The following is a 27356-nucleotide window of genomic DNA, read 5'->3' on the forward strand; positions in this document are numbered from 1 at the left end:
AAATGACTGGCTACACCAGCGAAACTGACTTTATGGAAAGAAAAAGTGTTTAGAAGAATTTGCGCGTGCTATGAAAAGATTTTTCATGCATTTAAGAAAACGTACAAAATCAGCTATAAGCAGGCAAGGAAAATCCTTCAAGGTCTGGTTCACGCTTCATTTATACTTTACATTACTTATTTTGGTGCAAATTACGCATATACTTTCTGAGGCAAAAAAAAAAAAAAAAGACAAAATTTGTGGCAATTCTTAGTGAAACCTCATTTCCTTGGTGTATTATGGATGCTGCTACAGTTATCGGGGTTATTACTACCAGCAATGCTTCACTTGAGCTACAATAATCTTATCCTCCGTTAAAAGGAAAGAGAATTAACCTAGTGTAGCAGAGAGTAGTGTCATTGTCTATACCAAAAGACATTTTTATGCTCCACAGCAACCCAGAAGAGTAAAACCTAAAGATTCAATGCTACTTTTACCAGAATAAAAGGATTAGGCAGTAACCAAAACAGAGACAAAAGCTTTAACACCTAATAAAGCTGCCTTCACACTTCTTTGCTTTCACGCTCAGACAGACATTACCTGACACTTATTACATGTTGAAAATTACTGACACACTGATTAGCACTAAACAACTTACAGTATTTTAACTATGTTGGGTTTTTGTTTTTGTTTTTTTTTTTTAATATTTCACTCGCTCTTAGGGCTGCCAACAGCTCTAGAAAGCCCTGTCCCCACCAAATTCTTAAAACATCAGAAGTGAAAACTTGCAGCCTGGTCATCTGAAACATCAACCACGTATATGCAACAACTTCACCAATTAAAAGAAATCAAATGCATAGTAAAAACAAAAACTGCTCAGAATGAGAGAGGCTGCAGAAAAGCCAGTTGCAACAGAACGCACGATGCCCTCCTTGTGTGCTCTGGTCTGGTTCACTCTCGCCACACTACATTTAATCTTACAGATAGCTACTACAAAACCAGCTTGTGTATTCAGTTGTTGCACTTCACTGTTCAGCTACACACTGCAGCCACAGCTGAGTTTAAACACTGAATCTGTTATTTTATAATACTTACTAAATTGGCTTTTACATTAAGTATGAAATCATGTTATATCACTGGTTTATTTGGTTTCTTGATGTTTATTTTAATTCTCTCAAGAGCTATGCTTCACCTTATTCATCATGGAAATTACAAATTTAATTAATTCAATAGAATGGATGAGATTTAAGATTGTTGAAATGATCAGCTCATCTAAGCAATAAAAACAATTAAAGGAAGCAAAATCTTCTACATGCATCAGTCTCACAGATTTCCAGTTTTGCTACAAGGTAAACAAAAGCTTTATATAATACACACACACACAAAACCTCTATATAGTTATATATGGTTATATAAAAAGATATAGTTAATACGTTCCTGAGGACCATGTGTACTGAGCATAAATTTATACAGTTGAGGATTTGTTTGATGTTCACTGCATCAGGAAAGAACTGTGGTATTACCTTTTAAGTCTGTAGTAATATATTTCTGATGAAAAGAGTGAAACCTCAAATTGAGCTCAGAAAAAATATTGTGCTAAAAGAACTACATCCACCAAACCCGAATGGCCCTGACTTTCATTCCATATTTGGTTTATACAGTAACTTAACTAATGCCAGCTGAGCTACTCCTGACTTGGCCGCAGTGAGTCAAAAGGAACTCAGAAAAGATTTACCGATTCCACATTTGCTGTATATCAATAGCGTTTCTCTTCAGAATCCTGCGAATTTACATGAAATCCCATGCAAAAACTTGGTGAACATCAAACATAAAGGACACAGAAAAGTCACATATCTTTAATTACCCTTTGCCCAAAAAGGACAAGACAATATGAAGTTTCTTATTCCCCCCCCCCCCCCCGATGAAGGATTTAACAACTTCTGTGCTCATGTTTTGTGTTACTGTGGGGAGAGATGTGAAAACCCAAGAATGCAGGCTTTTCCTCCTTTCCCTCAGGCGTAAGGTTATGCTCCTGAATAAGCCAGCTTTACACAAGCATGACGAGTTTGATGAGGGGTAGTGCCAAATTTGGGTGCCATCCATTTCCTCAGCAATTTATAAGAAGTTCCCAGCTCAAAGAAACCAGAGCAGACTGCAAATAGACACCAACGCATTTATAACATCAGTTCAGTGATTTGTCTTTTTCCCTGGTGTCCCAGACTGTCCTGCCTCCTGACCCGCAGCAAAACCACCCCTCCCTGGGAAGACGCTGCTCCATATTCCCCTATGCTGGCCCAGCTGCAGCTCTTCATAGAAGAAAGAAATTTCTGCCCTCCAAAGCACGGCACCTCACGCTAGTCAGCAATGCCACAGCTCCAGCCCGACCGAGGCTACGCAAGCAGACCTGCACACAACCGGTTCAGGCCTATTAGAGCTGACATGGCACCGTTTCTGCTTGGCAGTCCTACTTACCTCTGAATATCCTGACTTACAAAGCCATTCAGGGACAACCTGTCCTGTTGCCAAAAGGACTTCATTTATCACCTGAAGGGCTGCCACATGTCAGTAAAATCTGCTGTGGCCTTTCAGGAAGGGACAAAGAACGATCAGAGCCAGACTTGAGCCTGATGTAGTTGGCTAATGGATCCTGTCTGCTTGCCATATCTTATACACCATCTGTAAAGCAAAGGGAGGAGGTGGCAGCAGGTAGGGAATGATGTGCTGTAATGAAGCCAGGCACGTTAGCACTGCCATGTGAAAACCAGGAGATTCCAGTCATTTAAGTTATCCTACTACACCGCACATGCCATCCTGCTGCATACAGCTTTCAACAAGTGGGAATGTAAAGACAGCAGAAGCCCTTCCAGTAGTTAGAGAGAGATGGTGTAACTCTGATTTAGAAAAATACCACCCAAACTTGGCACAAACCCTGCAAGAGCGAACTCAACCTGGAAAAAAACCCCACATTTTTACCACATTTGAACCGGCAGTTTTCCCAACTGGGTCAGCACTTGTATCATCAAGCTAATTCAGTTTTTATCGTCTGTTGGGACCTCAGAAACCAAAATTACTACAGTGGGCTCTAAATCAACGTCAAAAGCAATAATAAGATGGCGCAACAGTCTTACACCATCAAAAACATGTGAATTGACGGACTAGAAATCAGAGTGCTGAAATACAACTTTAGCTAAAGTTAGAAGAGGACTGCGAAATCAAAGTTTACCAAAGGAAGATAAAGGCCAGAAAACAGGACAATGACAGCGGATTTCTTGGTGAAGAGATGATTACTTTCCTTACAGATTTTCTTTCCAAATTTCTAAATTAAAAAATTGGAAGCGTTAGTGCACATAACAGCTGTAAAAGTAATAGTTACACAGGGTGACAAACCCTTTGTGGGTATTTGTTCAGTAAAGGAGGTACGCTTTTAATATAACTTGATGTGTAATCTTACAGACAAAAAGCGCTAGGTTCTCCCAACAGTAATGTTTAAGCTACAGTTACATCTTTCACTTTATTATGTTAGCAAGCAAGTAAAAAAGAAAACCTACAAGCGCGGATATTGTTACAGTCATCTGTAACAGGGGAAGTTACAGGGGGGGAAGTTTAGATTGGGTATTAGGAAAAACTTCTTCACCGAAAGGGTTGTCAGGCATTGGAACAGGCTACCCAGGGAGGTGGTGGAGTCTCCATCCCTGGAGGTATTTCAAAGAAGGGTAGACGTGGTGCTTGAGGATATGGTTTAGTGGTGGACTTGGCAGTGATAGGTTAGCGGTTGGACTCGATCATCTAAGGGTCTTTTCCAACCTTAGCGATTCTATGATTCTATGATCTCATGGTGGTAAGAACCTGAGGAACACAGCAATGCTGACAGTCAGACCAATGTACAAACTACTGCAGCCCAGCACAAAGTGGTGGAGCTCTGCTACTAAAGGGCCTTGAGCTATGTTGGCCTAGACGTTTCCTAGCACGATATAACAGAAGCAGCAGGGCAGATAACTCAAGAAATGCTGGAAAAGGAGAAAATACCAGTATTGGCAAAGACTGATCAGGAACAAAGGACTCCGAGACCCCCCCGAGTTTTCTCTCAAGGCCTGAAAATTCAGCTAAAGGATTTGGCATCATTTTAATTCTCACACAAAATTCAGTGGGGCTCGCTTTCTACTAATTACACTGATGCAAAGAACTAAGGCGGGAAGAGGCAGAATCACAACATAAGCAATGAGTATTGCTAAGGAATAATTGTAGGTGAAAACTATGAGGAAATCCTGTATTTATTAAGCCAACCTTCATATATACATTACTTAAGTGGGAAACAGGTATTTGAAATAGGAAATACGATTTCTAATCCACTTACCTGTTAGGGGGTTTTCTACACTATTCATTAGGCATCATGACTACATAGTTGGATAGAGAAGAAGAAATAATGGATTTTGTAAAATAAAAAATTAATAAAAAGATTCTGAAAACCTCATGAATTAGTTATATGCACAGCAGCGTCTGGACAGAGATATTCAGCTTTCAGAGATATCCTGGAGCTATGCTTGTATATGTAGCGAAAACATCTTCTTCAAGGAAGATTTCCATGGTACTTCTGTGCTGGAAATAAACATAACCAGTAAGGACTGTCCACCTTCCTAAGCACTACAGAAACAGAATCGTTATCTTCCAGTCTTTCTTCAACAATATTCAGCGTTCTAAAAATAATGGCCTGTACGTAGTTCTGAATACGAGGAGTATATACATCTTCAGTAACACAGTTCTCAGTATAAAGCTTAAAAAAAAATTCCACACTTCAAGTCAGAAAACATCACACCCCTAAGTTATTCTCATACTTTCATTGCCCAAACCCTAACTCCTATGTTTAACTTTATCACTATACTCATGTTTGGTTTTGCCTTTTTCATGATAAATAACGTTTTCTGGTGATCTTGGTAGACCTCCTCAATGCCCCCCCGCATTACCTAGGTCACGCTTACTGACATGCGGATGTCAAAGCTCAGCACAGTACTCTAGAGGTGACTTCTGTTGGCAGATACAAAATAAATACTGTTTTCCTCCTTCTGATTGCTGCTTCCATGCATGTGAGAACTCCCTGGGTGTTAGAGCAACCCAATGAGATTGGTGTTCAAGTAGTTATTTCCTGTCATCACAGCCTTTTCAAAGTCACTCTTCCAAGATGCAGGCACTCCCCTCTGAAGAATGACATACATTCTTTGTTCTTAGCTATGTGAGCTCACATCTATCAGCTGTAAGTCTCCTTAGTCCCACCATATCACACTGACACCACTTCAATTTTTTTCTTTCAATCTGTTGATAAAAATATTGAATGAAACTTCTTTAGAACCCTGCCACGGATAATCCCATCATACAAGAACTACCATCTCACATTTTTATTGTGGTTATCTGTTTTCCTAATACCCCTAATAAAGAATATGCTGATTTTCCATAGTAAAAAAATTAGCACATAAGATAACGGTAGAACAAACGCCTTACAGAAGGCAGTTGACGCTAGTAGCCAGATTCATGACTTCATTAGAAGGATATCAAGTGCACTTGGCAAGATCTGTTTCTATTTAAAAAAGATAAATTTGCTGCATCTAAAAAGCATTTTTCAAATGATGGCATGCTCCTGTAGGCTTAGCTATGTATAAATATGTGCATCCATATCAAGCAACACATCCGTGTATCAAAATGAATTACCACGGATTTCTTCAATTTGTAAGGATTTGGAAGCGCCAGATAGCTGGATTTTGATTTAGTTAGCTTCCCTTCCCGACACCTGCCTAGTGAGAATACTCACCAGCGATTTAAGTTTTCATACATTAATTCAGAACTCGGTATCTTACCCTAATTCAAAATCATTCTTTCAGTAGAAATGCCTAATACGACTTAAGCTCCCTCAATACGTAGTTAAATGCTTTATTTGTGAACATTTGGTAGATACGTTGATTCCTGAAGTAATAACCTGATGGCATAAATACTTCCAAAAAGGCATCAGAAAACATGCTTGTTTCCACTCAGGTTTTCCTGTGTTTAACATTTTACAGTGACTATTTGGGGAGACTCAAATCAAGACCCAAAATGAAAATATTTTCGTGTGTCTCCCCTTAATTTCCAAATTTCAGCGTTTTATCCTTTTGAAAGCAAGCATTCTTGTTTAGTCATCTATTTTGTCCCCATTCCCTGTGCTTTTCCAAATCTTTTGTTCAAATTCTACATGGCAGAGTGATATTAAAACACTCACGTCCAATTTTAAGACTCCTGTGCCAATACCAGAAGAACTTCGGAAGTTCAGTGCATGGGAACATGGACTAAAATTGAAAGCTTTTTTTAAAATGTCACCCTAATATCTCCTAACTGCATAATAGCACTCATTAAATAAAACCACCATCAAACCAGATATGAAATGGATATAAAAATGGTATTGTTGGGAAGCTGAAAATACGCATGTCGATTGTTGAGAAGTTCAGTCCCTCGATCCTCCCTCATCCTGATGAAACAACTAAATACTAAATATTTTTCTAGCTAGGTATTAATTGGATACCTACCTTGGAAATACAAAACCAGTGATCTGTAAAAGTTTTTGATAATTCTCTATTTTCTCTGGAAAGATAACTGGAAAATATTTCCAGTGGTTTATAATTTTTTTAAAGCTCCACTTCTCTAAAGAAAAAAAGATGTTGCTCATATGAAAACCACAACGTGTTTACTCACAGGTTGTAATCTAAAAATGTGATTCACCACAGCTGTGCTCCTTTCCTCTGGCTGGAAGGAAAGTATGAAAAAGGTAACTAAAAAGTGGTTTCCACCCTAAAGTTTCTGGTACAGTCTTAAGACTTGAAAGACCATTAACCAAAGAGACCATACAACACACTGAAAAGGAGTCCTGTTATATATGTATTATTTTAGAACTAAAGCTAGCCTGAAACCGACACCTTCACACTAAGTCACTTCTAGAAGGGAGATTTAATCAAGCTAAGTAGGAAGAACAGAGAAGAATAAGCCTGAAAGAAAAGAGAAAGGATTACCAAATTCTAACTTCAGAAATCTGTTGCCCTGCAACGAATGTGTAGTTCAAAAAGACAAGTAACTAAAACAAACAACTACACTGGAGGAAAAGAAAGAAAACCACTGAGATCGTCTTTGAGAAACTGCCCAATCAATTAAACTAGATCTCTGTTCTCCTGCAGAGATTGCATTTGAAAAATTATTTCTTAGAACATTTTTCTTAATTTTTTTAAATTATACATACTTATTGACATGACAAGTTCCTTTTCAAAAACTCTTTTATTTTCTGGGCTATTAGAAATCAACCTGTGGCAGGTAAATTCAGGAGAAAATAAGGATGGAGAGAAAAGCATGAATTTTATATTCATGAACCTGCTAGTGTTTTTAAACACACGTACTCTTTGTCAAACACATAGTGCAAGTAAAACTTGTTTAGAAGGGGTGATCTTGACCATTTTGAGACACACAAACCACACCATAATCCGCGCTGTTACAGCTGAGTTACCTTACTCTGGTATACTTCCTTTTTCGCTATTAGTGCTTTCTAGTGTGATGGAGTATTATTAGCCACGAGAGATGACTTTTTTAAAAAAGGGATGTGACAGTGACCCAAAAATAAGAGATGCAGTCGGGGCTGGGCAGCATGCACTCAGAATGATTTTAGGGTTAGCATTTAGCTGGCTGAGGGCACGACCACAGGGGAAGGGGTGAGAGCAAACCACTGCCAGGCTGGGCTGCAGCCCGGCAGCCTCCGGTGGGCAGCCCCCAGGTGAAGGAGAGGGTCGGCACGTGGCCGAGGTGGAGAGTGGACAGCCAGCACAGCATGCAAACATGAACCTCTGCAGCCCAGCAGCTTACGCGATAGGACTTCCGAGGCCTGAAATTATTACTTTTGAGGAGAGTTACCTTTCTAAGTTTACAAAAATGGTTTCTCGTTTTCAGACCACATTTATAATCTTCCTCCAAGAGAGTGCGTGGCCTTCACTCCAGCAATTATGCAAACAAGGAACTGTTGTAACCACACTAACTGGAAGAGTTTTTTCGGGCAGATACACAAGCAGGGCTGGAAGAGCAGCCAACAGCAGAAACTGAACAACGACAGAATATAATGCCTGTTGCCAAGCCCTGGCGTGTTAATTCTGAGCCATGAAAATCTTCTCCCAGACAGGTGTAGAACATGGCATCTTTTCTGAAACAGGACCAGAAGAACTTGTCCATAATCCTTTGACTGAACTGTGCACCTCGGTACAGGCCTGCCACAGAGGATCTGGACTACAAACTAATACTGGTCCAAGCTACCCAACAAACCCAAGACATGCGACTGCATAAAATCAATTTAGACATTTCAGCTGAGCTGTTCTGTGCACTTTAGCTCTTCCACTTCATGAGTTTATTATGGTTTTTTATTCACCTGCCCTGGCTTGTTCAAACTCACAAATATACTCTAGTTACAGCAAGGCACAGGTAAATGACTCTAGAGCTCTGTATGTGTAACCACTCCTTTCCATAACTGCAAAAGAGCTGCATGTCCTCCCTGCAACAAGTTGTATGTTCCCTTCTCTTGCATCACTTTACAATGCAAAAATTTTAGCTGGGATAAAATAACGCAGCTACCACTATTCTTCCTCTTTAGCCAAATTTGCCTGTGAAACCTCTAAGCGTTTGAGATGTCATGAGAGAGCTTTTTCAGAGATTCGAGATTTCATTTTGAACTGTGGTATGTTTATTTTCAATTTATGATTATTATTAAAAGGGAGGAGCTGATTCCTTCCCTGTCATGAAACAATTATATGAGTCTAAAAATGTCACAAAGACCAATATTTGTTAGTTAAAAACAAGAAGGAGAAAAACTAACCGTAAGGAAGAGCAAGCAGACTGCCAAGTGCTTCTGAAGTACCAAGCATACGTGTTTATTTAAAACATTCAGTGTGATTATTACTTTTTTCTGACGACAACTTTTAAGAATGTTCATGGGGACAGAGGAACGAGATGGACAGGAAAATCCCACCCTTCTGCAGAAGTCTCAGGTACAGCAAGTATTATTGTGAGAGAGATCCTTGGTATATAATTCAGTGTCTGAAAAACCCAGATACAACTCCTTTCAAGGTACTTAGGTGTGTCTACTGTTTCTAAAGCAGGCACACCCTCCCCCCTCAAATATCTTCATTTGCTTTACATCTGAAGCATGAACTCATGCTGGAGTAGAAAACATACAGCTCTGGAACTAAAAGGAGCAGAGCTTTCTGCATCTACCTATCTTTTCTCCAGAAGAACAGCATCTCAAATACAAAATAAACCAGGACAAAATAAGCATCTTGGTAAAAACTACACTAACTCTAGCAGCATTTTGCAATATATGCTGTCAGACGGAATTCTACTGCAGGTCTCAAAAAGTCATGAGCAGTACTGGAAATAACTCCTCCTACACACTGCTCAAAAAAACCCCAAACACCTGGCATAGATGGCTCTTTGATGGCAGAGCAATAGCTCAGAGAAGATGAGAACAGTACACGCTGCTTTAGGTGATCTATCGGGATATTACATCCCATAGTAAAATTAGAAAGGAGCACCACATTATGAAGAAATAGTCGTGCCTGGAGGTAGTTCCACTCTACTTCTCTGAGCTGCTATTTGTATCTGTTATTTGGTATTTTCCCTCAGTTTTCTAATCTGTTATCTACTGTATAAAGCAATTAGATGTTCCTACCAATATTGGGATGCTTCAAGAGGCGACAGATTCTTGCTTCTCTTTCCAGTTTCTGGTGATCTGCAACAAAAGAAAGCAAAACAGTTGCTTTTAGTATGAGGATTAACACAGTTCGGTGTATTTGTTTTACAGATGCAAAAAAACCCGCCATCACCTGATGTGATCTTCAAAAAAATACCTCCTTTATTTACATCCATTAAGATTTTACAATCAAACTTTAATATTGAATTAGGTTACTGCATCCAACCACTTCTTTGAGGGACTACCACAGACAGCTCCATTAGAAACACCAAGCTGCCGGTTTATTGGGGAGAACAGGAAATATTCATGCCATGACCTATAATTATCAGGCAATAAACCATGTTACAACATTAATCAAAATAAGGGCGACGTGAACTTCTAGCATTGCCTTAAATCCCGCTGGCTAACTGCTTTAATGATACCTACTGCACCAGGTACCCTGTTCGACACGCGGCAGCCGCCCCGACAGAGTGCCAGCACTCCTGCCACCACAGTACGGTGCTACAGGAACTTCCAATAACTAATGACCAGCAGTTATTATTTTCCCAGCAGGGCTAATCTCTCTCTCAGGCTGATTATTCATAAACCTGAAGATACCCTGAACGTGTAGGTCCAGGTGTACCATCTGTTGGCTCCCTCCCTCCCAGCCATTTGATTCTTCTTAACCTTTGGGTAGAGCAGCAGCGTAGGTCTGAACTTGTACACCACCGAGCCCCAACGACTTCTGGACATAAAATCCTACTGCTTGCCTCAAGCTCCATTTTAAACTGGTTTTTTATGTAGCACACATTTATAATATTTTCACCCGTTTACAGTACTACCTCTGCTGCATTTTGGTTAACATTAAGCAATATAGTACTTCATTTATATAATACATACAAGAGTGTTGGAGGGGGGTGCATAAATTATTTATACTGGAAATACCTGAGGGTCTTCAGATACGTTAAAATGTCTGGTGTCAGACAGTATAAACGGTATAAAACACACAGAGGCAACTCGGGCAATAAAATACATAATTTGGAGATCATAAGAATAGCCAGCTACTGCCTACTGTAATCCTGTAATTGCAACAGATTTCTAGCACATTTATCCTCACTTTCTGCAGCATAATTTCTACGGCTGCTAAGAACACTAGGCTTTTGTCAAGATGCAGAAAAGCAGCGCGGATTCAATTTTATAATATTAGCTAAAACTAATTTTTCAAAATTGGAAGAGAAATAAACTGTGAAATGATCTCGGAGATGGGGCTCTTCTGCCTTTATTTTAACTAGCTCCAATCTGATATCCAATGATATTATAACCACCAATTCTTCACAGGGACTCAAACTTCAGATGTCACACAAGTAATTTGGGTTGTACTATCTCTGCAACCCTAATTATCCACCTTCTGTTTGAGAACACTTCTATAACAACTGAAAGGGCAAGTTCCTTCCACTCCATACAGACAGTAGTCCGCACAGTAAGTTTTGAGTGGAATAACCAGCATTTAGAGAATACAAAAAGTTTAACCTACAGAAGAATATTAGGCATCAAAATGGTACAGCAAGAATAAAGTTATCTGTTTTTGTAATGCAACTCTTAGAGATCTATTGTGGTATCTGTTCTCTCTCATCATACCATCAGTGCAATTAGTTTATCCTTCCAAGCCACTAAATCACGGTTCCTCTCATACCAGTCTGACATTGGAGTCTATTGGACAAGAGTCAGAATAGGGTTCAATAAAAAACACACTGAAAACCCCTGCTCTTCGGTGCCTGAATACAGTAGTGCAATCCAGACATCATCCTAGCTGGTGCTCGACTCCATGCATTGCCTCAGCACTCCTCCTTCCACCTGTCTCTTCTGTGGGGAGTCCTGATGTCCACTGTTCAAAACGACCACAATCCAGAAGCTTCTCCTTCCTAAATCAGCCGAGGGACGACAGGAAGGTTTGCCGCCACATTTACCAGGCTCTGTGGAAAGTACACTTGCAGCTCTACTCTTTCCAATGAAGCATTGGGTGCTACTCCTTTTAGAGAACTTAATCTAAACATAGATCAGCAGAGTCAACCTGAAAGTGGGGAAACTAAAGTCTATGCAGATGGCTGTGCCAGCGTAAGGGAGACGGGCCTGCACAGCGCGAGGGCAAGGCTGGCTGGTGGTCTCTGCTGCTGCCAAAAAAATGCCATCTCATGAAACTGCAACTTCACATTCCTGAAGATCACCCTGGCTTCAGCCTGCCTGCTGAGGAGGTGTGCTACACGTGGCTCGTTACACAGGGTCGAGAGACCCTCTGGATGAGCGAGGTGAGAGCGGTAGGTGCAGCTGGTGTGTGTCAGTGGTCCTGGGCGTTCACGATGGCCAGGAAGCCATGGTCTCTCTGCTGTGAGGATTGCTTCCCATGAAAAGCATCAACAGCCCCTGTATAAAACACACGAGCTGTGATGGGAGCAGTGACCATGACCTAGGCATCTTCCCACCAGTTTGGCGGCTCACGTCACAAAATTGCTTATATATCCTTGTTGTTCCAGTAGCGATTACTATTAAGGGTTGAACTGGGATCTTGAGAGCTGTTTCTCCTGCCACAGACTGCGTGCATTACCAGCTAGCCGGCTTCGGCAGCCCGTTCACACAACGCACTGAACAACCAGCTCCTGATCACAGGCACACCCTCCGAAGGGAGATAATGATATGGACTAAATGACAAATGGTAATGATTCTAATCCTTTGGGATACTTCAGTGCTTATAAAAGCGATGATGGCTAGAGGAATACATAAAGGATTAATTTACTGATGAACTGTGGAAGCTGGGGTTTGGGGGATGGTTGGTTGTTTTTGGCGGGGTGGTTGGGAGGGTCGTGTTTGTTTTTTGGGGTTTTAAGTAAACTGTTACCCAACAATTCAACTCCTACGCCCTCCTGCTACACTTAATTAAAACGGTCTTTAAAACTCTGGCCAGATCCCAGAGGTTTATACATATAGACCCAAGTGTCACACTCCACCAAAGCATACGCCTGGAACTCTGGAGACAGGACAGCAACCAAGCTGACCTCTAACAAGTGCCATAACGCAGCTTGAAGAGCACAGTCGGTACAGAAGTCAGAAAATACAAAGGCTTATTTAACACACTCAGTAAGATGACTCTTGACTACCGTGTTCAAAAGCGCATGGGGATAGAGGGACAAGCTGGGCAGGAAAATCCCAACCTTCTGCTATGGAAGACGCCTCGGGTGTAACATGCACCTTTCCAGTGGAGAGACACTTGGCAGGCAACTCGGTCTGAAACATCCGGAACCGGCTCCTTCAAGCTAACCTCACACCAACCTGGGCGAAGCGAGACAGACTGACCTGTTCTACATATATTTGGAAAGCAAACTCTTGAATCATATCAAATAGTAATAGAAGAGATACATTAAGTCTCCGTCTCTCCTGACAGATCTTGACAACTTAATATCAAGGAATTGTCCTCAACTAACGAGCGCTATTTTTGGGGGAATTCACTTAATCCATCCAACTGTTTTAGGCACAATCAGTACAGACTTCAGTAAGCCCAATTAATGATGCCAAGAGTGAGGTCATCGACAAACAGCAAGGAATTTGAATACAAGAAGTCCTATAAAAATTATAGCTATTCAACTACTGCAACAGATTTTAAATTAGGACAACTTCAAGTAATAGGGGAGGGAGGGACTCGTTTTCATTATCCACCGAATGTGGTACGTTAAAACCAAGCAAATCTGCATGTGTGACACAAGCGCTACTGTGCGGCTCCAGCAGAAGGAGCACTGGGAGAGGGATCCCAAAGCCCAGTTCCAAGAGGAACAGAGTACCAGGTTTCACACACAAACTGACCTGAAGTGCAAAGAAACACAACACAGACCTGAAGCGTAAAGAAAACCAGCAAAAAACCCAAAAAGGCCAAAATAAGCAGTAATGTTAATCGGATTGCTCGGAGGCATCATTTTTTGCAGAAAATGCAAGCAGCGTTTGTCTAGGGCCTTTTCACGAATCGAGAGGGAACCTAAATCAGAGAACCACTGACTGCAAGAGTAAAAAGACAGCAGAGACGGTGTTTGGTATGAATGTTTAGGAAACATCAAAATATCCTGGACGCTGCTGTTAGTAACACTTAAATGCTACCATAACAAAAAAAAAAGGAAATATAAGGACAATGATAGAGAAGTATATGATGTAAAACTAAATATAAAGGCGTATTATTTACTTTTACATTCTCTGAAAGAGATTTCCAGAGTCCAATAACTATAAAGTAGGTATTGCTTCAGTAGTAGAGATTCAGGCAAACACACGGAGTTCGGCTGCTCTAGCAAATCTCTGTATAATGAAGGGAAAAGCCAGTTGCCGGTTGCAATGCAAGATGTCAGCCTCTACAGGCAGAATTAGTAAAAAATAAATATAGAAACATAGAACGAATATACTCGCTCAGAGAAATCCAACTGTTTGGTTTCTACATTGTAAATCTAACTTAATACGTTGACAAAAAAAAAGTATCAATTTCTTAGGAAAATAAGCGCTACCCTGCAATACATTTCAAACAACTAAGCCAGAGTAATAACTTTTGAAGGCAAATAACACACAGCTTAAGCGTGTTTAAATATCAATTAATGAGAAATGAGCTCTGTTAGGAATGCTTTCTCATATTTTTTTCATATTTAAAAATACACAAGTAACTCATAAAAAGCTAGCTTTTTTCATTCACATCATACCAACGAAGACACAAATTTTTTCTTTGCTAAAAGAAAAGTTTCTGAGACTTTTTGAAGCCCAACAGAGATATACAGCATAACGCTGTCTTCTCTACAATAATGATACTCTTTTAAATAAAGTATGTGAACATTAAATTACAAAATTTACTATGACACAACTACAATAAGCATCACACATTGCCCAGGGTACTAACTTTGAAAAACACAACTGTTTGGAATGTAAAAAATATGCTACAATTGAAATATGGTGCTTTAACCCGTAAATAAGATTATGATGCCTCACAATAATTGCATGGTAGGGTTGGTTCTGAAAATACTAAGAAATGAACAAGTTTAGAAAAAGGTTGCTATGGATGGTGACTCTTAGAGTCAATAATTTAGCACCAGATATTAAAAGAAAATTAAAAAGTTCAATCCCTACTGCGAAGTGTCCAGGTAGTTAGATATGTACCTTTGAAAGAACTATATGAACAGATGTAAAATAAAACATAAAAAGCAAACTCCAACTTTGAAAGAGTTAGCGCTTCAGGTTTGTAAGCCACTTTTTAAATCTGAAGATAAAAACAAGACAGGAAACTTCATTGCTCTTTTGATAATTTGTACTTCCCAATATTTTCGGTCAGCTTTAACAATAAGAACAATTGAATCAATTCTACATGTGTTATCAGTTCAGATGTTTTAGTCTTTTAAGAAGTAGGCAGCCTTCTGCCCAGAGGTTCAGTTCTTGAGCTAGTCACCACTTGCCAAACGAATCATCATAATTCTCCAAGAGGCCTCAAAGCCTACGCCACTTAAATGGGAAAATTTGTCAGCTTAACCCTCTTCCGTGTTTACTTTATTGTTAATTTAATGATGTCCAGTGGTCCCTTCCAACCCCTACCATTCTGTGATTCTGTAATTAAAAAAAAAAAAGATAATTTTAAATTTCAGAAGTTCAGTATATAAAAAAAAATAATTAAAAATCTGCAAGATAAGCTCAAAGTTCTTTTATAAACTTAAACTCTTCCACTGAGGTTTTATGTTAAGATTATTAAATTCAGTGGCAGCAAGTTTGAAACACAAGCACAGACGTATACAGTTACAGCACCTTAATGCCCACCAGCTTCGGCTGTAACTTAATCAGGAGTTGACCAATTGCCATATTATACCCAGCACACAGGGAGACGATCTGAAATGCAGACTAAACCGAGCTTGTTTTAGAAGAAAGATGGCAATACGACCAGTGTCTCGGGGAAAAACATTAATTAAATAACAAAATTAAATAACAATTTTAAAAAATCAAGGACTATTGGTCATTTGGCACGAGACGTCTATCTGGTGTGCTACCAGCGCTGCTTTAGAAGCCTATTCTGTAATACCTCGATCTATATTTACAGGATTAGCCAGCGAAGCTAGAAACCTGGCAGGTGCCTGAGAGTCTTCTGTGAAGTGCTAAATACATCCTATGTCAACTCTTGAGGAATAACACAGCTATAATAAAGCACTTCATCTCTGACTTTGAATATAAACACTTGAAATTTCTTGGCTGTTAACTGCTATGCTACAGCTTCTGAACCAACACCGTGTATGATTAATTTCTCACATACACGAAACATTTTCATTGGTCATTTAACTGCTATCGTACTACACCTGAGAGGACTCTGAACCCCAGAGAGCAGGTGGGTACCACCTGGGCGAGGCAAGCTAGAGCACTAACCCATACAGTGCAGGATGAGCGTGGCACAAACAGTCCTCCTGCTCCGGTGGGCAGACAGTAAATTAAACAAGATGAAAAGAATACATGAGTAAACGTTACCTCACCATTTACCAGGTGATATGAACTCTCAAATGACAGAGCATAAACTAGATGGAGCGAAAACAACTTATCGAGTCCAAACCTGCAAGATCCTGGCAGCCCTTGGCTCCCACTGATGTCACTGAGATTTCAGCATCAACTGCATAAAAAAATAAAGGGTATCTGCAGATGGTCATATACCGAAATACTCTGAAACAACAGCCACTGTAACTGAACAATGTACTTCGTTTATTCAACTACATAAATTCTTCTTGTCTACCGAACTTCATATTGCTAACTCTGATGCTTCAGCTAGTACGTTTCTCTGAAAAAAAAACCCCAACATTTTCCTCATAAATTAACACAATTTCTTAGAGACAAAGCTTCACATTGTAAGGGCTGCCAATTAAACGCACCCAGCGAATACAACTGTTGCTCACACTTTCAGCTTACGCGTCAAAGCAAGGACGTGCCCCGCGTGCCGTGCGCCGACAGCAGTCAGAGGTAGCTGTGCCTGCGGATGCTGCTTCAGACTGTGCCATGAAACAAGAGGATAATTCACAAAACGATCACCTTCTAGTAAAAGGGTAAGTAGTGCACCATGCTGAGATAGGGTTAATATTCGGCTCTTATTTATAGACATAATAGTGTGCTCAAATAACAAATACTACAGCTGAACATTTTCAGGGATGAATGACAGGCTAACTTGTTATTGCCTGATTTAAGAACAGTAACTGTACTGATTAAAAAAGTGCCCCTGATATTTTTGTAAATCACAATAAAACACCTTGCTCAGGCTGCTGGATGCACTGCAATCTGTGAAGGTTACATCATCATCATTATTACTGATAGCATAATATTCCCAGATTTTCACCCCAAACTTAACTAGTGTATTAACTAGTTCCAATTAGGTGATATCTGGTGTCAGATAAATTATAATAATGAGCACTCTGCATTTACTTCTTGCTTGCATCAGAGTAGTTGTTATTACACCTGTTATAAAAGGAAATGTTAAGTGAATGGAGATACCTCACTCACACCATGCCACGAGGCAGCAGAAAGAGCATTAAATACTCCTTGAGTCAGGGATGTAAGTGGGCATTGCGGTCCAGAAGGTGACAGCTGCACTTCCAAAGAAATGAAGTAATCCTTACCGTTTAGACGAGTGTCAAAAACCTTTTGAGTAAGTCTGCAGTATGTAAGTTTTTGTGGGGGGAACCAAATGCAAATATAACCTTGTGGGGTACCCAAGACGACAACTCGCCTTTAGAGTCTCCATGTTTCTTCTACGTGTTTCAGGAAATACTTTGTTCCTTCCTTCCTCCACTCAGCTTATTTAAAACTGCATCCAACTGCAAATGCTGTACATAAATATCTATTTCTGTTACCCTGTTTTGAGCCGGGTTTCAATTACTGGTGATCTGAAGGCGAATGTCAAAGGGCAGGTTAAACCGAAATACTTTGAGCACTCAGCTCCCAAACATCTGAAGCGTAAGAAGGTGCGCTGCTGCACCAAGAATCGATTAGGAAAGAAGTGTCCTGCCGTGACAAGTACAGCCAGGGAAATTCCCTAGCAGGCAGCAAAATCCCACGAATCCTGAGAAAGTCTGCGACAGCGTCCAGCATGAAATGTTTATGCTACAACAGTATCAGAGGAAAAGCTCTAGAAAAAATAAATTCAATAGTAGGTCACTTACTAAAACCAAGTTAATGCCACTCATTTTTTACAGTATATAATTCATCAGCTAAAACTGCGTTCGGCTGTTAGTATGAAAAGGGAAAAATGATTATCAGTAAGAGGAAGCCAAGCTTTAAAGCCAAACATATAATAATAAAAGGAAAGCTCAAGTACATTTATATACTTGCTTCCTTTGCTCTCCTTTCATTACTTATACTTGATTACAAAAAGGTCTCCTACGCTGTCTACATGAGAAACCGTAAGAAAATCAAATGAAAAGGACAAATAAGAAGCTCAAAAAGCAGCAAAGCAAATACAGAAGAAGGAAAGCTCTGTAAATTCTAGCTTATTTTATGAAAGCAAGTCTCCATTTGTGAACAATGGCATCTATCACAGCAACAGCTAGTTATCAAGATTGGAAAAAGATCACTGCCTGGGAAACAGCGATACAATCAGAAAGAAGGTAGCAATGATAATAATACAGTTTTATTAATGGAAAAAACCCTTACAGCCAGCTTCAAACAACTTTAATGTGACACGTAGCCAAGAAAAAGAAAAAAAGATAGATCTGCTGCACTGAACCGTGAAAAATCCAGACTTTACAATAACTAACGAAATTCTGTGAAACTGGAAACAGACAGAATACGGATGTGTAAAATTTGGGGTACTGACAGACTGTGTGAATGTAAAGACTTGGACTAACCCTAATTTGATATTCTAAGAGACCAAAATCTCATATAACAGTTTATGATGCCTGCATCAGAAAATGAGGCTGTCTCCATACAGAGATTATATTAGGTAGGCAAAATAACAAATGGTTTAAGTGGTATCAAGATTTGCTTCATTACAAAAACTTATATATATAGACTATAGCTATCTCTTGGATTAAGTCATAACATATTTTATAATTATAGAGGGATATAATTAAGGTCTTCAGCATACACCACTTCTATGTAGCATCATGATTCTTAATCCAAAGTGCTGATTCTGCACAACCACCCAAATTGGGTTTATCACCATGTCTGCCGCTCGCCACCTACCAACATCGACTCCTCTAAAGCAAAGCCTCTTTCTAACAATAATCTATAGTAATTTTTATGGGTTTCCTGTTGTTATTTTATTATCAGAGCTTGCAGCCCACAGCAAACAATAGAAGTGCATCTCCCCATGTGCCGGTTTCAGCTGGGATAGAGTTAATTTTCCTCCCAGTAGGTAGGGAGGGGGCCGTGGTTTGGATTTGTGCTGGAACCAGCACTGACAACCATGGGATGCTTTGGTTACCGCTGAGCGGGGCTTACACAGAGCCAAGGCCTTTTCTGCCCCTCACCCCACCCGTGAGGTGCTGGGGGGGACACAGCCGGGACAGTGATCCCAGGGATGTCCCACACAATGTGGTGTCATCCTCAGCACACAGAGCTGGGGGGAGAGGAAGAACGTTGAGAGTGATGGCGTTTGTCTTCCCAAGTCACCCTTAGACATGATGGAGCCCTGCTGTCCCGGGGATGGCTGAGCCTGCCTGCCCAGGAGAAGGAGGGAATGAGTTCCTTTGTTTGCTTTGCTTGAGCCCATGTGGCTTTTCCTTTTTCTATTAAACTGTCTTTACCTCAACCCACAAGTTTTCTCACTTTTACTCTTCTGATTCTCTCCCCCATCCCACCAGGGGAGAGTGAGTGAACAGCTGAGTGGTGCTTGGTTGCTGGCTGGTGTTAAACCACGACAGCCCTTTTTGGCACCCACTGTGGGGCACAAATGGTTCAAGACAACAGGTTTGATTGGATCGTGCTATATCAAATTTATAGCTGTTATTGCTGTTTAGTTATTAATTGGCAGGCTCCTGTGCTTGCCCTGGGGCTTGCTTGCCTCACTGCTGATCATCTCACTCTGCTGTGCCTGGCAACTCTCTGATAACAGAAATGGCAATGCCCCTGGGCTGGCAGATGGCAAGGGCCCAGCTGCTGTTTCTGTGCTGCTGTACTGGACAGGCTGGAACTCCAGTGTAAACTCAAGTCAAAGGGACCATGACCTGTGGATGAGGCCACATGGGAACAGGACACCCCAAAGCATCTGTGGTTGTGTCTGTGCTGCAGCAGGTATGCCTCTGAAGGGATTACGGCCCAAGAATAAAGCCACACTGGATAAGGTACACCTTGAAGCATCAGTGGCTGTGCCTGAGGTCATGATGGAGCACATCAAAGTGTGTGGCCATGGATAAGCCCACGACAGAGCAGGTACGTCCCTGGAGGGACTGCAGCCATGGGTAAGGCCATGCTGGAGCAGGTACATCTCTGAAGGCACTGGGGCTGCGGACAAGTCCATGCTGCAGCAGGTGTACCTCTGGAGAGACTGTGGCGCACAGATACGGCTCCCCTTGGAGCAGGTACACCCCTCTAAGGGACTGTGGGCTGTGGATAAGTCCAAGCCAGAGCAGGGGCAAGTGGAGGAGCTCATTGCAATGTTAAAACCAATGGTCTGGTCCAAATGGACCACGGTGGAGATCGTAATGGAAATACATTTAAATTGTAACCTGGGATTTGAGTTGCATGTTATGGGAATTACTACAGCAGGAACCACCCAAACCAATGGAGGACAAGCCTTTCAAGAAGCAGTGCAAGTGCAGCAGTGACCCGACCTGAGCTGGCTTTGGCACCCAGTAACTCCCTGCAACACACCACCTCTCTTGTCCTGAGTGACCACCAGAACAGATGGAGCCCAAACTCACAGACTAAATTAACTCAGTGGATATTTTACAGACGTTTCTCAGGGGTGGCCCCTAGACTAAGGGAATGATATCTGTGTATTATATCAAAGGATGGGAAGACGGGTGGTAGGTAATAAAAACATACTGGATAGTGTGAGATCTGAGCATGACGCAAATGGTATGAAATAAGGGGTAGATACTGTCATGGTTTTAGCTGGGGTAGAGTTAATTTTCCTCCCAGTAGGTAGGGAGGGGGCCGTGGTTTGGATTTGTGCTGGAACCAACGCCGACAACCATGGGATGCTTTGGTTACCGCTGAGCAGGGCTTACACAGAGCCAAGGCCTTTTCTGCCCCTCACCCCACCCCACCGCGAGGGGCTGGGGGGGCACAAGGGGTTGGGGGGACACAGCCAGGACAGCTGACCCCAGGGACGTCCCACACCACGTGGCGTCATGCTTAGCACACAGAGCTGGGGGGGACAGGCAGGAAGCGGGGACATTGGGAGTGATGGCGTTTGTCTTCCCAAGTCACCATTACATGTGATAGAGCCCTGCTGTCCTGGGGCTGGCTGAGCCTGCCTGCCCAGGGGAAGAAGGGCATGAGTTCCTTGCTTTGCTTTAACTATTAACCTGTCTTTATCTCAACCCATGAAATTTTCTCACTTTTACTCTGGCAATTCTCTCCCTCATCCCACTTGGCGGGAGCGAGCGCACGGCTGCGTGAGGCTCAGTCGCCAGCTGGGGTTAAACTACACCACCTCAGTGCTGTCTGTTATATCTTTAGCCCTTCGTTGTCTGCGCATTTCTTTTTTTCCCCACTATTGAATGGATATTTTATTATTCAGCATGAGATCATGTACATTTTCTTACACAGCTTGCTTAATCTTTCTGAGGATGGTCCCTGCAAGCTGCTTCGCACTCTGTGCAATGCAGTTCAACACTTTTCAGTTGGTTTTTTTTTTCCCCCATAATTTTCTTTAGACAGCTAAATGAAGAGAAAACAAGGAGCTCTAAATCCCAAGAGGCTTTTCAGACAGCACCACAGCATACCTTAAAGCCTATCCCAGACCACCTTGGCCCTGTTACATCTCGCGCGGAAATCGGAAGACAACAGCAGAAACTCTGACAGCAGAATGAACTACACACAACACAGCTGTATTTTCTTTCTAGTATTAATATTATTCTGAATAAAGAAGGTTTCTTTTGCTTACTCTTTATCCATCACAGAAGAACAAAGCTCCCATTAAAAGGAACCCCTGTGATGCATTAAAATATCTTCATGCTTTTTTTTGTTTCTATTAGAATGTAAAAACTCACTGCCGCAGAGCATAAGCTCTGGGCACCTAAAACCTCACCAGAATAAGCTCTTCTATCTTAACAAGAGAGATCAAGAGACAAAAGGTGTTTAAGGTCTTCGAACTGCAAGCTGGCCAAGCGTCAGAGAGCTCTAAGCCTGCTTAGGGTACTCTGCTAGAAACGTAAGCCCTGCTCCACATAATTTCAAGGCAGTTCAGTTGCCAGGTAGGACCCTAACCGCCCCACCTTTTAGCAGTTTCTGGGCTGTGCAAAGACATACGTAACACCTGGTAGCATTTAGGCAGGTAGCTCTTCAATGGGAATTTTCACAGGCACAACATAGATGCGAGGCACCTGAGGTCTGCTTACACCCTGTGGCAGATCTGACCCTTGCTCGCTACATCCAGGACATTCGTAGGATTAAGGGTTTAGAACGGAAAACAGCTTAGCAAGTCACTGAATGTTTCACTGAGGAACAAATCCTCATCTTTGTGCTCCTCTTTAGGACAGGAGTGCCAGATTTTTTTAACCTATGTGAGAAGGGAGGCACATAAGTGGGCTGAGACTCTCCCTACTGACTTGTGCAGTGCATAGTTATTTATGTACCTTCCAAGCCATGCAACGAGGACACAGCTCTGAAGGTCTCCCACCCCAGACCGCAAGCTCGTCTAGACCTGCTACAGACTTTCAGGCCAGGATCTCTCCTGCTTCGCACAGGTTCCCTGTATTATTTTTTATTAAATCATTCAAAAGACTATATCTGCCCAAAGTAGAAGTTCTGGGGCCAGGTGACAGGCTGCACTGACACCATTAAGTGCCAAGAAAAGGCAAACTTGCAGCAATACTTCCCTCTTCCCACAGCAGTGGCAGAGCCTGGCTGTACATGGCTACACGTACATGGGAACAGCAGGGAGTCCACGCTTCCTGCCAGGACCACAGGTTGTCCAAACAAACTTTCCCCTCTTGCTTTTGGGGAACAAGAGGGACTGGCTGGAACCAGTCTATGGATGATGTTGCTACAATGCAGTGGCACAGATGAAGTTAACTGAGCTCTCCCTTGAGAAATAAATGCGCAACGTGTACTGAAAAATACGTCAAATTGAAATGTTAAGATAACAATAAGCCCTTCCACGTGTGCAGATTTTAGACCAAAAAGCCACAGAACTGCAAAATTTTTGGGAGAGGGATGGGGGGAACGACACAAAAGCATCAAAGCAAGCTTACCCTTCAGTACTACCAAAATGTCAAATGTGATGCCTGGGTGACCTGAAACAGCAGCCATATTCTTTCAGTGTGTTCTTCCCTGGCAGTTACGCAAACCAACTCTTTGTAACTCAGTGGGGGAGACACACAGGTGGGAAGAGCAATACAGCTTCACACCACCCCCACCCCCCTGATTTTGTCAACTTCTCCGACAACTATATAGAGCACAATGAAGTATTCTAGGTGTCATGGAGTGTAAATATTTGTGGTTTAACAGCATATTGCGTAAGAGTAATGGTGTTACAACAGTGCCCTGCTTTAAGTCTAGGAATGCAGTTTATACACAATCTAACTGCATCAAATGCATTTTTTAAACTCTCTCTGAGGAAGTATTAAGGCTCTGGAAGCAGGCCAGTTCCATTTCTTAGAACCAATCATTTCTCTAAGTTGAAGCCATTAACGGGGACCAACAATATTACTAAGCCCCCAGTTGAGCTGGTTCTTATGAAAGGTAACTTACAGACCTTCAGCACCTTGCAACCTAGGCATTTTCAGTCTATAGGAGAAAACAAGAACCACTTTTATTCGAATAACAGTACATCATGCAGCCCTTTGAATTTTCCATTACTCAGTTCATGCTACAGAAATGCTCACAGAAAAACCTCACTTACCCCCGCCACTATTCTTAGAGAAGGTAAATGCTAAGGAATACGGTCCTTCATTTCCCAAAAGCACTTTTTCAAAATGAATGCTCTACCATTCACTACCTGCTCGTGGGGAAACATTTGAGAACACAGTCTTTGCTTATTCCTCTCTTCCTAGTATTTATAGCTGAGAAAGTGGGACATTCTCATAATAAACAATGAAGACAGTAAGAATACTGATCTGACCCATCCCTCCTAACGTTTCCTCAACAGAAGCACACGCCAGGTGTTCATTGTTATAAAGACATTTTTTCCAGAGATACCCGGGTCCGTAATGGATAAGAGTATGCAACAACAATGCCAGAGCCAATTCTTTTATTAGGCCACTCATCTAAAGCATCAACAGACCAAAAATCAGGGCACGAAGCATCCCTCCAGTTATTTCTGCGGCTGTGTTCGCATACACACTTCTATTCAAGCAGGCTTCTGAATATCAGGAGAAAGCAAAATAGATTAATCCAAGATGCATTGTAAAATAACAAATAAAACCCGCACCTGTTGATTTCAAATTCTGCCCCGGGGCATTAAGAAAACAAAGGGCACATTTGTGCTCAGCTGTGAAGGCCGTCAACAATAGCAGGTTTCGGTTGGTTAATGTTACTGCAGGGCTTTCTTCCACTTCTCACCCACTTTTTGTGTCAATGTTTTAGGTTCATAGTGTGTGCAAATTTGACAAATAGACGCAGAGACTTCATTCCTAGCTACAAAGCACAGATTACAGAGTCAGAGATGGTACTAGTGTCTTCAGGGCACTTTACAAAGACAGTTTAGCCCTGACTTCTATGACAACTATGAGAAAAAAAATAATGCAGAATATGCCTGCATTTGTTTCTGCTGCTAAAATTGAGGAGCACATTATGTACTTTAAATTGAGGTGACAAGAGGAGTAAAGAGAACATGTGACATTAATAGCAAAGCACTGAGCCAATGACGTTTTACTTTTTTTTTTTTTTAATTTGTGTTTAATGATGTCCAAAATTAACAGACAGAAGAGACCAACAGAATGGCTGTAAGAATACAGGCTGGATTTTACTCAAATGTTGGGAACCTTTAAACAGTTCTTAAAAGCACACACTCACACAGTGCTGAGTTCAAGCCAATAAATCCTAATTTTTTCCCCCCTTTTTATACTCTTACTTTGCTGTGGATTTAAACAGCCAGCTGGCAATTCACTCACTCCACTCTTCTAAGAGAACTGACTTAGAAAAGCAAGAAGAGCATTAGGAAAAGTCTGAAACTGCTGCGTCGTCCCAGCAAGCCACACTGGCACGAGTGAAAACAGCTTTAAACAACAGTCCCCAGAGAACAAAGATTAGTTATTGTTTATATGCATTTTGCTGTTTCTGGCTTAAATACCCTCATCAGCTTAGAGGAGATAAATCTCCACTTTTAAAAATAATATATAGATATCAATTTATATTTACTATATAAAATATACACACAATTACATATAGGTGTTTTATATATTCTAGATATTATATAAACAGCCCATCTACTGAAATTGAGTAATATGCAGTAAAACTCTCCAGTGCCAATGTAAACAGAAAGGCCCTGAGAGCTAGTAAGCGCAAGTTTGATCACCCAGTCACCTACAACTGTTTGCCAAGCAATCTTCACCTGACATTTAACTCTGTTTACTGTGTGTCACATCATCCCTCCTCTGTATCACCTCTTTTATTCTGATCTTCTGTCCAGTGCTGCATCTCGTCCCATCTCCCGAATATATCTTCATGCAAGACCTACATCTGCCTTAACAGCAAAACCTGAATGCATTTTTCATCCTGAAACTTCTCCTTACCACCTCGCTCTGGCCCTACAGCAGCGTGTTTTCCTTTGTGACTCAAACTTGCAAATTCTTACAGCCGATCGTCAGCCAATCTTCTTCAACCCTTCCTCTTTTTGGACCATAACATGGTTTCGGCAACAACTCTACGTGTGAGACCTGAGCACATTTAAAAGCAGAACAATAAGGCTTTTTTTGAGACCGACCACTTCTGTTCCCTGTTGCCTCATGCTCGGTTTCCCACTTCTGGCCGGAACGCTGCTGTTTCACACAGAGCAGCCTCCCAGAACTCTTCTCTCTCCTCACCTGGCACCTCAAACCAGCTGCTCCCCACCATTTCTAGCAGGTGACCCTCCTAGCGTCCCTTAATTGACTTGTCACTTTTTGCATGATGTTTATATACTAGGTTTTGAAGCCTTTTTTCTTCTGGCCTTGCAGCCCTTTGCTCTCTGCATTTTCCCCTTCCATCTCTAACCAAATGGACGTCCTTCATTTTCCATGCTGGGAACTCCTCCTTTGCTTCACTGCCCTGCTTTCATTTTTGATTCTCTATTTTAGAATGCATCTCCTCTACCCCTAATATTTTTTTAATTTCTACTGATAAATATCTGAGTGCATCCAGTATTTCTCATTTTGTCCTATCTTCTATTTTCTGCTGGTTTAAATTTAAGGCTTCTCAGTCATGATTTGTATTTGAGTAATTCAGACAAGTTATATTCCAGGAGACGCAGGCTTACTCTCAGCGGGAATTAAAGCAGAGCACGCATACGAGTGGACCAAAATCACCGAGAGTGCTTTAGCACAACACATTTCAGCCAAATGGCAGCTTCCATTTTTCAGGTTTTACAGAGCAATATGTAGCAATTCAGCAATTGGGAGTGCTTACCACCTTTTTGCATCATACAGTTTGGCAGGTGTGGAGAATATGACTAAAGCAGAGCAATCTGAAGAAAACTAAATGCCCCATATACAATGAGCTTCTGAAACTAACACAGAAATCATTTGTAATTACAAAATACTGCTGAGCCGGCATTCAGTTCCATGAAGTGTCTGTCCGAAAGCCTTTCTACATATCCCCTTGTGCTAATAGGTGTGAAAGCTGTACCACGTATTCACAAAAATCACAAATTTGGTTTCCCGATTCAGTCAGAAATGCCTGAAGTAAAAGCAGTACATGCAGCACAAGTGAGTCAGCACGTACGGCTAATGGAAACGACAGCTTCATCCCACCGGAGGACACTTCAAACCCGGTGAGCAGCTTAGTGACTGCCTGGTTTATATGGAACTTGATAAATTTAAAGTTGTATAACACAGCCGTCCGATGGCTGTGTTATATTAAGTATAGAGGGTTTATTTTCTAGTCCTATGTTCCAACGAGTCAAAAATGAAGTCAGTCTGCAAAACACTAAATCCTTGAGTACTCGCTCCCACATATTTTCACATACCCCGTTTATAACACCAACACTGAAAACGAGTGTTATATAATGGCTCCTGAACAAATAGCTCTGAACCATAATCAGGGAAATATTTTTTCCGTTTCATAACTCATTTCCTGCAGAAAGTTGCAGTAAGTTTGCAGGAAACAACAGTATTTGGGAAAAAAAAATTCTTAGGAATTTGAAGTAAGTTGAGAAAAACACATCATATGCAAGAGATGCCTGGAATTTCAGGCATCGATTCAGCAGTCTAACAAGCACTAAAGCATCTGCTTGCCCTCAAATACTTCACTGGAGAGGGATGGGCTTAAGTACATACTTGAATGCCTTGCTAAACTCCAGTCCTACAGACCCCATCTTCAAGAG

At 41.4% G+C, this 27356-nt stretch overlaps 1 protein-coding gene across 22 annotated transcripts in view; it reads right to left on the reverse strand.

Annotated features, from left to right (window-relative positions):
* The window catches only part of CAMK2D (calcium/calmodulin dependent protein kinase II delta), a 164572-nt gene that overhangs the window by 87729 nt on the left and 49487 nt on the right, over positions 1-27356 (reverse strand). For all 22 annotated transcript variants that reach the window (XM_075090113.1, XM_075090108.1, XM_075090111.1 and 19 more), the window contains one exon: positions 9695-9754. In XM_075090113.1, coding sequence (XP_074946214.1) covers positions 9695-9754 — 60 coding nt within the window. The remainder of the gene's footprint in view (positions 1-9694; positions 9755-27356) is intronic.

Source organism: Phalacrocorax aristotelis, chromosome 4, assembly GCF_949628215.1.
Source record: "Phalacrocorax aristotelis chromosome 4, bGulAri2.1, whole genome shotgun sequence".
In the NCBI taxonomy this organism is placed as follows: domain Eukaryota; kingdom Metazoa; phylum Chordata; class Aves; order Suliformes; family Phalacrocoracidae; genus Phalacrocorax; species Phalacrocorax aristotelis.